General features: G+C 45.5%; 1 protein-coding gene across 8 annotated transcripts in view; it reads left to right on the forward strand.

Moving 5' to 3' along the window:
* Nucleotides 1–16,338, forward strand: part of slc38a9 (solute carrier family 38 member 9) — an 82,867-nt gene that overhangs the window by 46,451 nt on the left and 20,078 nt on the right. For 7 of the 8 annotated variants that reach the window (XR_009446142.1, XM_048524650.2, XM_059648462.1 and 4 more), the window contains exons 11-12: nt 3,464–3,570; nt 12,022–12,135. Coding sequence is in view for 7 of the 8 variants with exons in the window: in XM_048524650.2 (XP_048380607.1) it covers nt 3,464–3,570; nt 12,022–12,135 (221 nt within the window). In the remaining variant the exon portion in view is untranslated. The remainder of the gene's footprint in view (nt 1–3,463; nt 3,571–12,021; nt 12,136–16,338) is intronic. The other variant, XM_059648469.1, reaches the window with a different exon arrangement.

A 16,338-nucleotide genomic window follows, 5' to 3' on the forward strand; every position in this document is an offset into this window, starting at 1 on the left:
TTGGGTCGCTTGTAAACTTCACTACAGTGAAGTTCTTTCCCCACTTTATTGCATTCCACCACCTTTCGTTTTGTTCGTGTGTACGGACAAATCCAAGGTATTGCAGAGACTGTGTTTTGAACCTTAGTTTTGCATCAGAAACATTTGAGCTGCAACTTCTGTATTCACAGCCGTTTTGGGATCCCCCCCCCCCCCCCCAACCCCACTCCTTCTAACGCCTTCTCCAAAAATAAAGCTACTGGTGTCTGATCCACTTTATCTGTATATCAGGAAAATGAGGACATGGTGAAGCGCTGGTGAGGAATTTATCATGCTTTTGCTGCTGAAGATGCTTTGTTCTGTCTGCTTGGGGTTATGAAAATTCCATGAATCCATGCAGAAGTTTTTTTTTAAAATTGGTTGGTCATGAAGCATGTTGTTTTTGTCATGTTAATAAAGTTTGATCTCCCTCAACTCCCAAGTCATTGGATTCCTTCAAGGGTGAGTCAGGTAGGTTTTACATTGGGAGTTGAGTTTATGGAGTTGTAAGACAGTAAAGTGCAGTTGAGACTACAGTCAGGTCAGCAATGATAATCTGTTGAAAAGTGCAGCAGGCTCCAAGAGCTGGATGGATTAATCTGCTCCCAAGTCCACTGTTCAGAAGTCCTATATAATTATCACAACTTTTGGAAAACACCTCATATTTTGTTAGAACTAAATTAACTCTTGTAAGTGGTAGTCCTAGGTTTGTGAATAGTTAGGATAGCAGCAAATCGGGTATATTCAGAAAATAACTTTTCCTAGATTTGCCTCAGATGTGGAAAATTGTTCTGAAAAGTTCACCCAGTTTTCATTACATAATTGTAAATAACTACCTACAAGGAGCTGCATGTTTCTAAACCCACTCAAAACTTGGCATCAGTTGAGCTGCCTACATTTTTGTAAAAACAATTATTCCAGTATGTTTAAAAAATGGGAAAAGGTGTCAAAACTCCTGTAGGGGTGTGATTTCTTGTTTCCCATTATTACTGGTTTGACCAGAATGCACAGTTCAGGATGTCCAAATGTGGTACAAGATGATGCCGACTAACGGCCAACTATGGGCGGCCTCTTCTGCAGTCACTCAAATATTGAAATATTTAATTTGCTTTCCAACAGTAAAATTGGCGTAATCTTTTTTTTTTCTCTCCAGTCACCGCCTCCCTTGGAGCCCACAAGCTCATATGAGTATCGTGAACTTCAACAGCTGGATTGAATTCCATGAGGTCACTCTGTACACCTCAATTCACTCTTTTGATCTTGGTCTCTTGCATGTTAGACCATAAGACAGAGGAGTGGAAGTAAGGCAATTTGGCCCATCAAGTCCACTCTGCCATTTAACCATGGCTGATGGGCATTTCAACTCTACTTCCCTGCACTCTCCCCCTAGCCCTTGATTCCTTGTCAGATCAAGAATTTATCAATCTCTGCCTTGAAGACACTTAACATCCCGGCCTCCACTGCGCTCCGTGGCAACGAATCCCACAGGCCCACCACTCTCCGGCTGAAGAAATGTCTCCTCCTTTCAGTTTTAAATTTACCTCCTCTAATGCTAAGGCTGTGCCCACGGGTCCTCCATCTCCCCACCTAACGGAAACAACTTCGCAGCGTCCACCCTTTCTAAGCCATGCGTTATCATATTCTAGGGGCATTAGTGGTTTTTATGGATTTGACTCTCTGCTGCGGTCCATTCTTGGTTGGGGCCTGCATTTTATCCAACAGATCTATGTAATACGATTATAGGTGGTTTCTCTCCCCACTTCCTGAGTCAAGGTGAGAAGCCAATGAAGATGTTGGAACTGTGCTGCTGACAGCCCTGGTGCAGCTTAAACCCACCACTGCATCTCGTGGAACGAGATACAGTTGAATTCTGGTTACCTATGCTTTGCTTGCCCTGAACAAACTGATTGCGCTCAGGTGTGTTTTTTTTTTGGTCACCACTTAATTTATAAGCAGATAAGTGATCATGGAAATGGTTTTGCTTCCAGTTAGTGAGGGGTGATGCTACTGGGCACAGGACAGGTAAAATCTTTATTTTTAGTAACATTGGGCACCCAGTGATCAGACAGAAGTATTCAAAGATCCTGGTTATGAACTCTTAAACTGAGTTATTCAATGCAGCATTCATGCATCTCTCTCTTTTTCATGGCTTTCCATTATCCATGTGGTCTTTGTTTGTCTTCATTTTAACGATCTACTCCTATACATCAATTACTCGTGCAACTCTTATTCTTAATAACTGCTAACCTCGGCTTTATAAAGATTCCCGTAGTCATCTAAAGCTCCCTCGTAGAATATAATGTATGATCTGAAGCCTCAATAAGATATTGGAGCAGTAGTAGGCCATTCAGCCCATTTGAGTCTGCTTCCCTCATTCAGTGAAATCCTGGATAATTCGATGCTCATGCAGAGGCATTTCCTGCCTTTTCACATAACTCGAAATTCCTCTCTGATTAATTTGGCTGAGCATTAAGCAGGTGAATGATGCAGAAGACTTTGTTTTCAGAGAGAATACCCACAATTATTAATTCTCCCATAGCTAGCCTTCCTGAATAAAAATACTAGCAATTCCTTGTTTCATAATCGTTGTATAAAATGGGGTAAAAGTCTTGTGGACTTAAGTTTTCTGAATTCCAACATTATATGTGAACGTTTTGCATAAATCACAAGTTGCATTTTGCAATATTAGTGGACACATTGGTGCCATTTCAAGATACAGTTAGAAAGGGGGGGAAAATGAACACGATTCCCCACCTTCTTAGAATGTTAGACATCCTGAGTTCTAGAGATTTGAGCACTCTGCTCTGCTGACTTGGTCCCTTACGTTTCAATTCAACCCAAAACCATACTTCTGAGCAAAAGAGGCAAGCCTCCTGGAGACTGATACCTTGGTACATTGCATCATTCAAGCAGCCCTACTTCATCAACGACATTTTCTTTAAAAGTGGTGAAATCCACAGTGGTTTCAGCAAATGCATTTTAAGAAACTTCCTGGAAGAGAAACAGCGTTAAAAGTAGCTGAATAAATGCAACAATTGCATTTGAGGATGCAGCTGGTCCAAAAGGCCAAGGCAATTTCTCAATCAGAGAGGAAATCTGATCTTAGAATCAGGGTCACTGGGGAAGTCATTTGGACCATGGTTTGCACTGATGTGCAGCAGAAACTTCTAATTGTTGTAGCTGATTAAATTCAAAACTAATCACCTCGACTGTGATCGAGACATTCAGTTAGCACTTAAGCCAGATAAATTGTTCATTCCTTTCTGAAGTCTTTATGCTTGATTCCTGATGAGCCATCTTTCACATTATTCAGATACTGTAAACTACATCAGGGTCATATTTTATGCTTAAAACGTATTTTAAAAGAAAATGAAATAAGATGCAGAAAGCTCATGAGTGCTGCCTAAGTAGCTGGTGAAATTCTGCTCTTGCTTTTGTTTTGTAGAGTTCAGATCGTCTTTTCCACACATGACTGGAGTACTTGCACTTGCATTCTTCATCCACAACTGTATCATCACCCTGATGAAGAATAACCAACACCAAGAAAATAATGTAAGATGTGACCATAGGAAGAGGCTCAGCTGATTTGTGACATTTCATCCGTGCTGTCGTATTATGTAACTTGGCTGCTTGGTATAACAAATTGTTGACTTTACCTTCCTGTTACGTACCATTCCTGACCAAGATAGCAAAACCTTACTTTTTAAGTTTTTACTGATGATGTGTGAGCTGTAGAGAGTGCAAAGGAGAATTGTGCTTTCAATTTGTTATTCCTTCAGGTGGGGGGTTGGAAGAGAAAAAAGACATCTTTAGGCCACTTAGTGTAGAACTATATTTTAACTGATTTGGGGCAAACGGTGTGTAGGTTATCCACATTGAAAGTTTTGAACAGATAAATTAGGGTCACGTGTAGGCCTGCTGACCCCTCAGACCCCTCTGCCATTCAATACTACCATAGCCAATCTACTGATATAACAAGGTGCAGAGCTGGATGAAGACAGCAGGCCAAGCAGCATCAAGAGGAGCAGGAAAGCTGACATTTCGGGCCTAGACCCTCCTTCCGAAACAGGGGAGGGGAAGGGGGTTCTGAAATACGGAGAGAGGGGGAGGCGGATAGAGGAGAGTCTAGGTGGAGAGGAGACAGGTCAAAGAGGCGGGGATGGAGCCAGTGAAGGTGAGTGTAGGTAGGGAGGATGGACAGGTCAAGGGGGCGGGATGAGGTTAGTAGATAGGAGATGTGGGAGGAGGAGATAGGTGGGAGGAAGGACAAGTTAGAGAGGCAGGATCAAGCTGGGCTGTTTTTGGGATGCAGTAGGAGAAGGGAAGATTTTTGAAGCTTGTGAAGTCCACATTGATACCATTTGGCTGCAGGGTTCCCAAGCAGAATAGCCAGTCCATAGCCAATCTACTGTTTTGGATTCCACATTTCCACTTAGCCAGAGAACTTTTGCTTCCCTTGCCTGATAAGCCATTTATAGACTTAAGCCTTTTTAAAAAAAACTCAATGACTATGCTTCCATTATGTTTTGGAGTGACTTCCAAATTTGCACGACCCTCAAATCCTCCTCCGAACCTAATTTTTATTGTTCTGGGCTTTTCTAGAATTCTGGAAGTAAAGCAACCTGGTTGTTTGCATGGTAGCACCATTTTTATATTCAATGTTTTTTTTTGGTTCTGTCATCTCTACCAATGAAGTGCGCAGCAGCACGGTGGCTCAGTGATTAACACAGCTGCTGCACAGCGCCAGGGACCCAGGTTAAATTCCACCCTTGGGCGACTGTCTGTGTGGAGTTTGTTTTCACCGTATCTGCCTGGGTTTCCACTGGATTCTCCAGTTTCCTCTCACAGTCCAAAGATGTACATTTACGTGGATTGGCAATGCTAAATTGCCCTCGTGTTCAGGGGTGTGAATTATAAGAGGGGAAAATACAGGATTAAGGATTAGGGATTGGGTCTCGGTGGGATGCTCTTTGGAGAGATGGCGTGGACTTGTTGGGCTGTTTTCACACTAATGGAATTCTGTGATCCTGTTCTATTCTGTGATAACCATGCATATTTCTTCCTTTTCCCTACTGACCCATTTTTTCATTCTGGTTCACCTTTGCAGACAATGCTGCTTTTAGTCTTTTTTGGTATCTAGTCCCAAATTGAGGGTTTTTTGCTTTTGCCCATGTCCTGAGGTCTGCAGATCAAAAAATAGTAGCGCAAACTTGATTGTGAACCTTTTTGGTGTTTTTTTTAGTTTCCCTACAGTGTGGAAACAGGCCCTTTGGCCCAACAAGTCTGCACCACCCCTTGAAGCATCCCACCCAGATCCATCCCCCATAACCCACACACCCCTGAACACTATGGGCTATTTAGCACGGCCAATCCACCTAGCATGCACGTCTTTGGACTGTGGGAGGAAACCGGAGCACCCGAAGGAAACCCACGCAGACATGGGGAGAACGTGCAGACTCCACACAGACAGTCGCCCGAGGCTGAAATTGAACCTGGTCCCTGGCGCTGTGAGGCTGCAGTGCTAACCACTGAGCCATCGTGCCGCCCTCCTGGTTTCCTCCAAGTATATTTGTAATGATTCAATGTTACAGGATTGACAGCGGCAAGCAGTCATTTACTAACTTGGTATTTTTTTTAAACATGGATTTGATCCCCGGGCTCATAGCTGAAGTCGTAGACTGCAAGATAGGGTTTGTTTATTTATGCAGCACTTCCTGCACACACAGGATCAGCTGGCCACACCAAAATAAGTCAGCTTGATGCAGGCTGGCAAAGTTTTTAAGTTACCCATTTTAAGTCTGTGTAGTCTTTAATTCTAAGCTCTTGATTTGCTTCACCTATAATTTTTTTAGTTGTCTTTCTGTAAGATGTGTCGCCAGGTCCAGTAAACAAAGAAATAATCAGAAGATTTCAGCAAATAAAATTCCCAATCTCTAATCTCTTAATTGAAGAAATGATTATAATATTAAACTGCTTTAAATAGCATATTAAAGGGGGGGAGAAAATTTCTTCAGGCATTAAATTTGAGACACTGACCATGGTAATTTCCATCACTTACCACCTGAGCTTTCTACTGTGTGGAACATAGAACATTACAGCGCAGTACAGGCCCTTCAGCCCTCGATGTTGCGCCGACCTGTGAAACCAATCTGAAGCCCATCTAACCTACGCTATTCCATTATCGTCCATATGTTTATCCAATGACCATTTAAATGCCCTTAATGTTGACGAGTCTACTGTATTGTAGGCAGGACATTCCACGCCCTTCCCACTCTGAGTAAAGAACCTACCTCAGACATCCGTCCTTTATCTATCACCCCTCAATTTAAAGCTATGTCCCCTCGTGCTAGCTGTCACCGTCCAAGGGAAAAGGCTCTCACTATCCACCCTATCTAATCCTCTGATCATTTTGTATGTCGCTGTTAAGTCGCCTCAAGTCCCTCAGCCTTTCCTCGTAAGACCTTCCCTCCAGACCAGGCAACATCCTGGTAAATCTCCTCTGCACCCTTTCCAATGCCTCCACATCCTTCCTGTAATGCAGCGACCAGAACTGTACTCAATACTCCAAATGCGGCCGCACCAGAATTTTGTACAGCTGCAACATGACGTCATGGCTCTGAAACTCAATCCCTCTACCAATAAAATGTAACATACCGTACACCACCTTAACAGCCCGATCAACCTGGATGGCAACTTTCAGGGATCTATACACATGGACACCGAGATCTCTCTGCACATCCACACTATTAAGTATCTTACCAATAGTTCAGTACTGTCTGTCTATTCCTATTACTCCTTCCAAAGTGAATCACCGCTCACTTTTCCACATTAAACTCCATTTGCCACCTCTCAGCCCATCTCTGCAGCTTATCTATGTCCCTCTGTGACCTGCAACATCCTTCTGCACTATCCACAACTCCACCGACTTTAATGTCATCAGCAAATTTACTAACCCATCCTTCTACGCCCTCATCCAGGTCACTTATAAAACTGACAAACAGCAGTGGCCACAAAACAGATCCTTGCGGTACACCACTAGTAACTGAACTCCAGGGTGAACATTTCCCATCAACCACCACTTTCTGCCACCTTACAGCTAGCCAATTTCTGACCCAAACCACTAAATCACCCTCAATCTCATGCCTCTGTATTTTCTGCAATAGCCGACTGTGGGAAACCGTATCAAACACTTTACTGAAATCCATATACACCACATCAACTGCTTTACCCCCATCCACCTGTTTGGTCACCTTCTCAAAGAGCTCACTAACGTTTGTGAGGCATGACCTACCCTTCTCAAAACTGTTGATGATCCCTAATCAAAATATTTCTTTCTAGATGATGATAAATCCTATCTCTTATCCTTTACAACACTTTACCCATAACCAGAGTAAGGCTCACTGGTCTATAATTACCAGCGTAGTCTCTACTCCCCTTCTGGAACGAAGGGATAACATTTGCTACCCTCCAGTATTCTGGCACAATTCCTACAGACAATGATGACATAAAGATCAAAGCCAAAGGCTCTGCAGAATCTTCTTGAGCATGCTAAATTTCCCGTAGTGTTCAGGGGTGTGTGGGTTGTCGGGGGATGGGTGTGGGTGGGATGCCTCAAGGGGCAGTGTAAACTTGTTGGGCCGAAGGGCCTGTTTCCACACTGTAGGGAATATTTAAAAAAAATCTAAAATACTCTGGCAGCATCTGTAAAGACAATGCAAAGTCAATATTTTGTGTCCAATGTCCCTGATGACTGACTGAAAGTTAACTACAAGTTTTGATTAAATTTTAAACGAGGCAGGTTGACTTTAGTGAAGGAATTGCCCAACTACATAGAACGTTACAGCACAGTCGAGGCCCTTTGGCCCTCGATGTTGTGCCGACCTATCATACCGATCTCGAGCCCATCTAACCTACATGATTCCATGTACGTCCATATGTTTATCCAATGACGCCTTAAATGTCCCTAACTCGTTGTTGAAGCTGGCAAAATGCATGTACTTTGTGTACGAGCAGCCAACATGCTCGCAAAGCTCAAAGTGCCCAACACTTAATGTGATTGTCTGTGTAAATTACTGCAGATGCTGGAATCTTTACTGAAAACAAAAAAAATTACTGGAGATCAGTGGGTTAGGCAGCATCCATGGACAGACAGCAAGTGAATGTTTCAAGCCTACATGACTTTTCATTTCGTGCTGATGTGAAGTCGTTGTAATTGGACAGCATTTACTCAATCACTGTGTGCTAAGGAATACACTGACTATCTGTTTTAAAATTGTTGGGCTCATTGTGTGGGATATGCTTGTGTATTAGGACCAGCATATTAATAAACAGGATCTTGTTCCAGACACACGTATGCGCTACCTGTTTCAAATGAACAACATGGATGAGTGTCATTCCCTGGTTCAACTACTGGGGCATTGCCTTAATCACAGTCAATTTGCTTGGTTTAACTTTAAGCTTGACAGTTAACAGTCCATCATCTACCTGGATCATTCTCCATTTCAATACCTGTACCAGTCAGAGTCCACTTGCTCAAGCAATTAGCATTGACTTCTACTGCAATATCAGTGTGAAGGAGAACGTTGAAAAAAACACAAGGAAGTCATTATTTTCAGCAATATGTCATGTTTATCATTATACAGTCCGTGTATCAGTGAATTGCATATCAAATAAAGTGGCACAGTAGAACTAACTCTGTGATAATAAAATGTGAGGCTGGATGAACACAGCAGGCCAAGCAGCATCTCAGGAGCACAAAAGCTGACGTTTTGGGCCTAGACCCTTCATCAGAGAGGGGGATGGGGAGAGGGAACTGGAATAAATAGGGAGAGAGGGGGAGGCGGACCGAAGATGGAGAGTAAAGAAGATAGGTGGAGAGAGTGTAGGTGGGGAGGTAGGGAGGGGATAGGTCAGTCCAGGGAAGACGGACAGGTCAAGGAGGTGGGATGAGGTTAGTAGGTAGATGGGGGTGCGGCTTGGGGTGGGAGGAAGGGATGGGTGAGAGGAAGAACCGGTTAGGGAGGCAGAGACAGGTTGGACTGGTTTTGGGATGCAGTGGGTGGGGGTGGGGGGGGGGGGGGGGAAGAGCTGGGCTGGTTGTGTGGTGCAGTGGGGGGAGGGGACGAACTGGGCTGGTTTAGGGATGCAGTAGGGGAAGGGGAGATTTTGAAACTGGTGAAGTCCACATTGATACCATATGGCCGCAGGGTTCCCAGGCGGAATATGAGTTGCTGTTCCTGCAACCTTCGGGTGGCATCATTGTGGCAGTGCAGGAGGCCCATGATGGACATGTCATCTAGAGAATGGGAGGGGGGAGTGGAAATGGTTTGCGACTGGGAGGTGCAGTTGTTTGTTGCGAACTGAGCGGAGGTGTTCTGCAAAGCGGTCCCCAAGCCTCCGCTTGGTTTCCCCAATGTAGAGGAAGCCGCACCGGGTACAGTGGATGCAGTATATCACGTTGGCAGATGTGCAGGTGAACCTCTGCTTAATGTGGAATGTCATCTTGGGGCCTGGGATGGGGGTGAGGGAGGAGGTGTGGGAACAAGTGTAGCATTTCCTGCGGTTGCAGGGGAAGGTGCCGGGTGTGGTGGGGTTGGAGGGCAGTGTGGAGCGAACAAGGGAGTCACGGAGAGAGTGGTCTCTCCGGAAAGCAGACAGGGGAGGGGATGGAAAAATGTCTTGGGTGGTGGGGTCGGATTGTAAATGGCGGAAGTGTCAGAGGATAATGCGTTGTATCTGGAGGTTGGTAGGGTGGTGTGTGAGAACGAGGGGGATCCTCTTGGGGCGGTTGTGGCGGGGGCGGGGTGTGAGGGATGTGTTGCGGGAAATACGGGAGATGCGGTCAACGGCGTTCTCGATCACTGTGGGGGGAAAGTTGCGGTCCTTAAAGAACTTGGACATCTGGGATGTGCGGGAGTGGAATGTCTTATCGTGGGAGCAGATGCGGCGGAGGAATTGGGAATAGGGGATGGAATTTTTGCAGGAGGGTGGGTGGGAGGAGGTGTCCCCAGAGGAGCTCGAACAGTTCATCCACTTCACCAACACCTTCCACCCCAACCTTCAGTTCACCTGGGCCATCTCCAGCACATCCCTCACGTTCCTGGACCTCTCAGTCTCCATCTCAGGCAACCAGCTTGTAACTGATGTCCATTTCAAACCCACCGACTCCCACAGCTACCTAGAATACACCTCCTCCCACCCACCCTCCTGCAAAAATTCCATCCCCTATTCCCAATTCCTCCGCCTCCGCCGCATCTGCTCCCACGATAAGACATTCCACTCCCGCACATCCCAGATGTCCAAGTTCTTTAAGGACCGCAACTTTCCCCCCACAGTGATCGAGAACGCCGTTGACCGCGTCTCCTGTATTTCCCGCAACACATCCCTCACACCCCGCCCCCGCCACAACCGCCCCAAGAGGATCCCCCTCGTTCTCACACACCACCCTACCAACCTCCGGATACAACGCATTATCCTCCGAAACTTCCGCCATTTACAATCCAACCCCACGACCCAAGACATTTTTCCATCCTCTCCCCTGTCTGCTTTCCGGAGAGACCACTCTCTCCGTGACTCCCTTGTTCGCTCCACACTGCCCTCCAACCCCACCACACCCGGCACCTTCCCCTGCAACCGCAGGAAATGCTACACTTGTCCCCACACCTCCTCCCTCACCCCCATCCCAGGCCCCAAGATGACATTCCACATTAAGCAGAGGTTCACCTGCACATCTGCCAATGTGGTATACTGCATCCACTGTACCCGGTGCGGCTTCCTCTACATTGGGGAAACCAAGCGGAGGCTTGGGGACCGCTTTGCAGAACACCTCCGCTCAGTTCGCAACAAACAACTGCACCTCCCAGTCGCAAACCATTTCCACTCCCCCTCCCATTCTCTAGATGACATGTCCATCATGGGCCTCCTGCACTGCCACAATGATGCCACCCGAAGGTTGCAGGAACAGCAACTCATATTCCGCCTGGGAACCCTGCAGCCATATGGTATCAATGTGGACTTCACCAGTTTCAAAATCTCCCCTTCCCCCACTGCATCCCTAAACCAACCCAGTTCGTCCCCTCCCCCCCCCACTGCACCACACAACCAGCCCAGCTCTTCCCCACCCCCCCCACCCACTGCATCCCAAAACCAGTCCAACCTGTTTCTGCCTCCCTAACCGGTTCTTCCTCTCACCCATCCCTTCCTCGCACCCCCATCTACTTACTAACCTCATCCCACCTCCTTGACCTGTCCGTCTTCCCTGGACTGACCTATCCCCTCCCTACTTCCCCACCTACACTCTCTCCACCTATCTTCTTTACTCTCCATCTTCGGTCCGCCTCCCCCTCTCTCCCTATTTATTCCAGTTCCCTCTCCCCATCCCCCTCTCTGATGAAGGGTCTAGGTCCGAAACGTCAGCTTTTGTGCTCCTGAAATGCTGCTTGGCCTGCTGTGTTCATCCAGCCTCACATTTTATTATCTTGGAATTCTCCAGCATCTGCAGTTCCCATTATCTCAGAACTAACTCTGTTCCTTGAGCAATCTTTCAAACGTCAGGCTAAAATTTGCTATTGTTGAAATGCATTCGACTGCTGCTTATTTTGACAAAGTATGAAATTGTGTTTGTTTAATACATCCCCAGTTTATTAATTCCAGAGAAACATGCTGCATGTTTTCTCAAAATCAGAATGTTCAGCCAGCAATGCCATAAAGCATGTTTCCATTCAGTGTGTAGTTCTCCAGAAATGCAGTCAACCCACTTGAAACTGGAGTTCCTCTCGTAAACAACAATTTATAAGCCTGCAAAACTCCAATGTTATTGTTCTCTGAAAACATTTCCTTCTTTGCTGATCTTCCAACAAACAGGTTCTATGACCTTGCAACAAACAAAAAGAAACAAAAAGGATTCCTCCCACTATACACAGCAGTAGTTTGCTTTCAGATGAAAGCTGATTTTCTTGTCTTGTGACTCAATACAGAATTAATTTTATTATTTATCTTCTTCAGGTTCGAGATCTTTCAATTGCCTATTTACTCGTGGGATTAACGTATCTCTATGTTGCAGTGATGACATTTGCTGCATTTCCCTCCCCAGCACTATCCAAAGAGTGCATTGAGCCGGTATGTCAAAATGCCTTGGTGGTGGGCAAAAGAGAACACTTTCATATTTGCTGGGGGTAAGGGCAGCAGAACAGGAGGATGGGGAATGGTTGAATAAATTCTAGCTGCAAAGATCATGTGGCCAGTATATATAACCGAAAACTAGGGAGTCAACTTGGAAAGAATAATTGTAAATGATTTTAATTTTCCCAAAAGTTCCTACAGAAGATAGCGGTACTTGAAGGAGTAGAATTTCTCAGGTGTTTCTAACTTCTTTGCAAAAATGTTCTTCCATCATACTTGATTGGCAGGTCTGTCTTTGAAATTGAGCGCATGCAGCTGATGTTTAATTAGGAATGGAAAGACCATTTGTGGACACACCTAATGAAATGCCGTGTGTACATTTGGCAATAATGTGTTTTTGAAAGCTTTGTGCTAGAGTTAGCAATGTACTGTGAAATTCAGCCCTGTGTATCGGGGCTGTAAGGTTTTTTGTATCTAAAATAGGTGTCCTTGAAGCTGTTTCTATGATGGCATCTGAGAGCACACATGATGACGTCCATCAGAAGTATACGCGTAGTGACATCAGTCAGCATGTGATGCTGATTTGACATTTTGGAGATCGGTGCTCCAACTTGCTCCATCTCTCAACCTCATACAGGTTAACACACATTCTTCAGTCAGAAGAATCTGCACCCCTATACTTTTAAGGAGTTGATCAACTACTTTCAGCTTGTCAATTGATTTCACTGTGTTTAGTATTTCTTAAATTGTTGGAAGGACTGAAGTCTACAGCAGCTTCATCCAATTATTAATATCCAAAAAGTCAATCATAATACTCCTTCACCAGCGCTTCCATATCAATGTCCACTATTAACATAAAAGTCAGCTTGGCTACAGTGCAAAAATGAAAAGTAATTAAAAAGTAAACATTTAAAACCAAATTTATAATTTAAACCCATACAAATCACATCATATATTTGCTTATCAGTATGCTTGTTGTTTGCTTGTCTTGTGGCTTCCGAGCAGTGCTATGCAGTGTTTTTTTTTATTATTCACTTGTGGGATATGGGTGTCACTGGCTGGCCAGCATTTATTGTCTATTCCTAATTGCCCTTGAAGGTGACAGCGATAAATTGTCGCCTTGAACCGTTGCAGTCCGCCTGCAGTGGGTCGACCCACAATACTATATTAGGATCAGAATTCCAGGATTTTGACAGTGCTCGTAACGAAAAGGTAATATATTTCCAAGTCTGGGTGCTGAGTAGCTGGAGGGTGGTGTTCCCAAGTATCTGCTGCCCATATCCTCGTAAATAGAAGTGGTCATGGGTTTGGAAGGTGCTGTCTGAGGATCTTTGAATTTCTGCAGTGCAGACTGCTGTTACTGAGCGTCGGTGGTGGGAGGTTGTGGACGTAGTGTCAAGCAAGCAGGCTGCTTTATCGCAGGTGGTGTTGGAACTTCACCCATGCCAGCAAGTGGGGAGTATTCCATCATACTCCTGACTTGTGCCTTGTAGATGGTGGACAGGCTTTGGTGAGTCAGGAGGTGAGTTACTTGCCTCAGTATTTCTAGTCTCTGACCTAATCTTGTGTCTAATGTGTTTATTTGGTGAGCCTATTTGAGTTTCTGGTCAAGGATAACACCAGGATATTGGTAATGGGGGATTCAGCGATGATAACACCATTGAATGTCAAGGGATTTAGATTGGTGATTGGTCATAGCCTGGCATTGGTGTGACACAAATGTCACTTACCATTTTTCCCCCAAGCTTGGATACTGTCCAGATCTTGCAATTAAATGTGGACTGCTTCAGTACCTGCGGAGTTGCAGATAGTGTTAAACATTGTGCAATTATTGGCGAGCATTCCCACTTCTGATCTTGCGGTGAAGGGAAGGTCATTTAAGCAGATGAAGATGCTTGGGCCTAGGACACCACTCTGCAAAGAACTCTTCAGTTCCTCAGATGTCCTGGAGTTGAGATGACTAGCCTCCTAACAACCATGATCATCTTCCCGTGTGCCAGAATTGACTCCAAACAGTGGAGAGTTTGCCCCCGATACCCATTGATTCCAGTTTTGCCGGGACTCATTGATACAACACCTGGTTAAATGCAGCCTTAACATCGAGGGCTGTCACTCTCACCTTACCTCTGGAATTCAGTTTTTTTGCCCATGTTTGAACTAAGGCTGTAATGAGGTCAGCAGATACATGGCTCTGGTGGAACCCAAACTGGGCATCACGAAACGGGTGCTGCTTGATAACACTGTTCGTCTTCTATCGCTTTACTGATGAAGAGTAGACTGGAGTGGAAATTGGCTGAGTTGGCTTGGTTCTGTATTTTATGTACAGGACGTGCCAGGGCAGTTTTCCATAATGTCGGGTAGATGCCAGTGTTGTAACTGTACTGGTGCAGTTTGGGTATGGGAGCAGCAAGGTCTGGAGCACAGTGCTATTGCTGGAATGTTGTCAGGGTCCAGAGCCTTTGATGTATCCAGTATTTCCAACCATTTCTTGACATCGCATGGAATGAAGCAAATTGACTGAAGACTCATTACTGTGGTGCTGAGGACCACTGGAGGAGGCCAAAATTGATCATCCACTCATTGCTTCTAGCTGAAGATTGCTGTAAAAGTTTCAGCTTCATCATCTTTTGTACTGATGTTCTGGGCTCTTCCATCATTGAGGATGGGGATATTTATGGAGCTGCCTCCTCCAGTGAGTTGTTTCATTGTCCACCCCCATTCATGACTGGATGTGGCAGGACTGCAGAGCTTAGATCTGATCCATCAGTTGTGGGATTGTTTAGCTCTGCTTGCATACCAAACAAAAGCAGGAAGTAGTCCCGTTTTGGCTTGTTCACTGGGTTGAAATCTCCTCGTTAGGAATACCTGGTTCCACTCCTGGCATGCCCTCCTGCATACTCCATTGAACCGGGATTGATCACCTGGCTTGATGGTAATGGTTGAGTTGGGGATATGCTGGGTGAAGATGTTGCAGATTATGCTGGAGTTCACTTCTGGTGTTGATGGTCCACGATGCCCCATGGATGCCCATTCTTTAGTTGCTGGATCTGCTCGCAGTCTGTCCCATTAGCATGGTGATCATGCCACACAACATGGAGGTTTTTCTCAATGTGAAGGAGGAACTATGTCTCCTCAAGGACTGTGCATTGGTCATTCTTACCAACGCTGTCTTGGACAGATATATCTGCAGCTAGCAGGTTGGTAAGGATAAGGTCAAGTATGTTTTGCCATTTTTTGGCTCCCTCACCTTTTGGCTGCAGATCCAGTCCTTTAGGACCTGACTGGCTTGATTAATAGCTCTGCTGCTGAACCACTCTTGGTAATGGACGTTGAAATCCCGAACCCGGGTTTCATTTTATGCCCTTGCCGTCCAATGCTTCCTCTAAGTGGTGTCCAACGTGGAGGAGGACCAATTCATCAGCTGAGGGAGGTTGAAACGTGGTATCTTTGCCCATGTTTAATGTGGGCCACGAGGCTTCATGCCTCTGAACCCCAAAGTTGAAGACTCCCAGGGCAATTCACTCCTGAGTATGTACCACTGTCACCACCTCTGGGACTACAACAGGGCATATCCAGGGATAATGTTGGTGTCTGAGAGATAGAATCATACATTAGAGACAATGAGTATAACTGTCCTTCTGTTACTTGATTAGTCTGTGAGATAGCTCTCCCAATTTTGGCACTGGTCCCCAGATCACAGTAAGAAGGACTTTGCAGGGTCAGTGGAGCTCTTCCTGGTGCCTAGGTTGATGCCAAGTGATCCATTCAATTTTGTTTCTTTGAGACTTTGTAGTGATTGATACAACTGACTGACTTGCTAGGCTATTTACGGGCAATTGAGAGTCCTCCACATTGATGTGGGTCTGGAGTCTCAGGTAGGCCAGACCAAATGAGGATGGCAGATTCCTTTTCCTGAAGGACATAAATGAACCAGATAACAAAATGTGAGGCTGGATGAACACAGCAGGCCAAGCAGCATCTCAGGAGCACAAAAGCTGACGTTTCGGGCCTAGACCCTTCATCAGAGAGGGGGATGGGGTGAGGGTTCTGGAATAACTAGGGAGAGAGGGGGAGGCGGACCGAAGATGGAGAGAAAAGAAGATAGGTGGGGAGGTAGGGAGGGGATAGGTCAGTCCAGGGAAGACGGACAGGTCAAGGAGGTGGGATGAGGTTAGTAGGTAGATGGGGGTGCGGCTTGGG

Source organism: Stegostoma tigrinum, chromosome 1 (assembly GCF_030684315.1).
Source record: "Stegostoma tigrinum isolate sSteTig4 chromosome 1, sSteTig4.hap1, whole genome shotgun sequence".
NCBI lineage: Eukaryota > Metazoa > Chordata > Chondrichthyes > Orectolobiformes > Stegostomatidae > Stegostoma > Stegostoma tigrinum.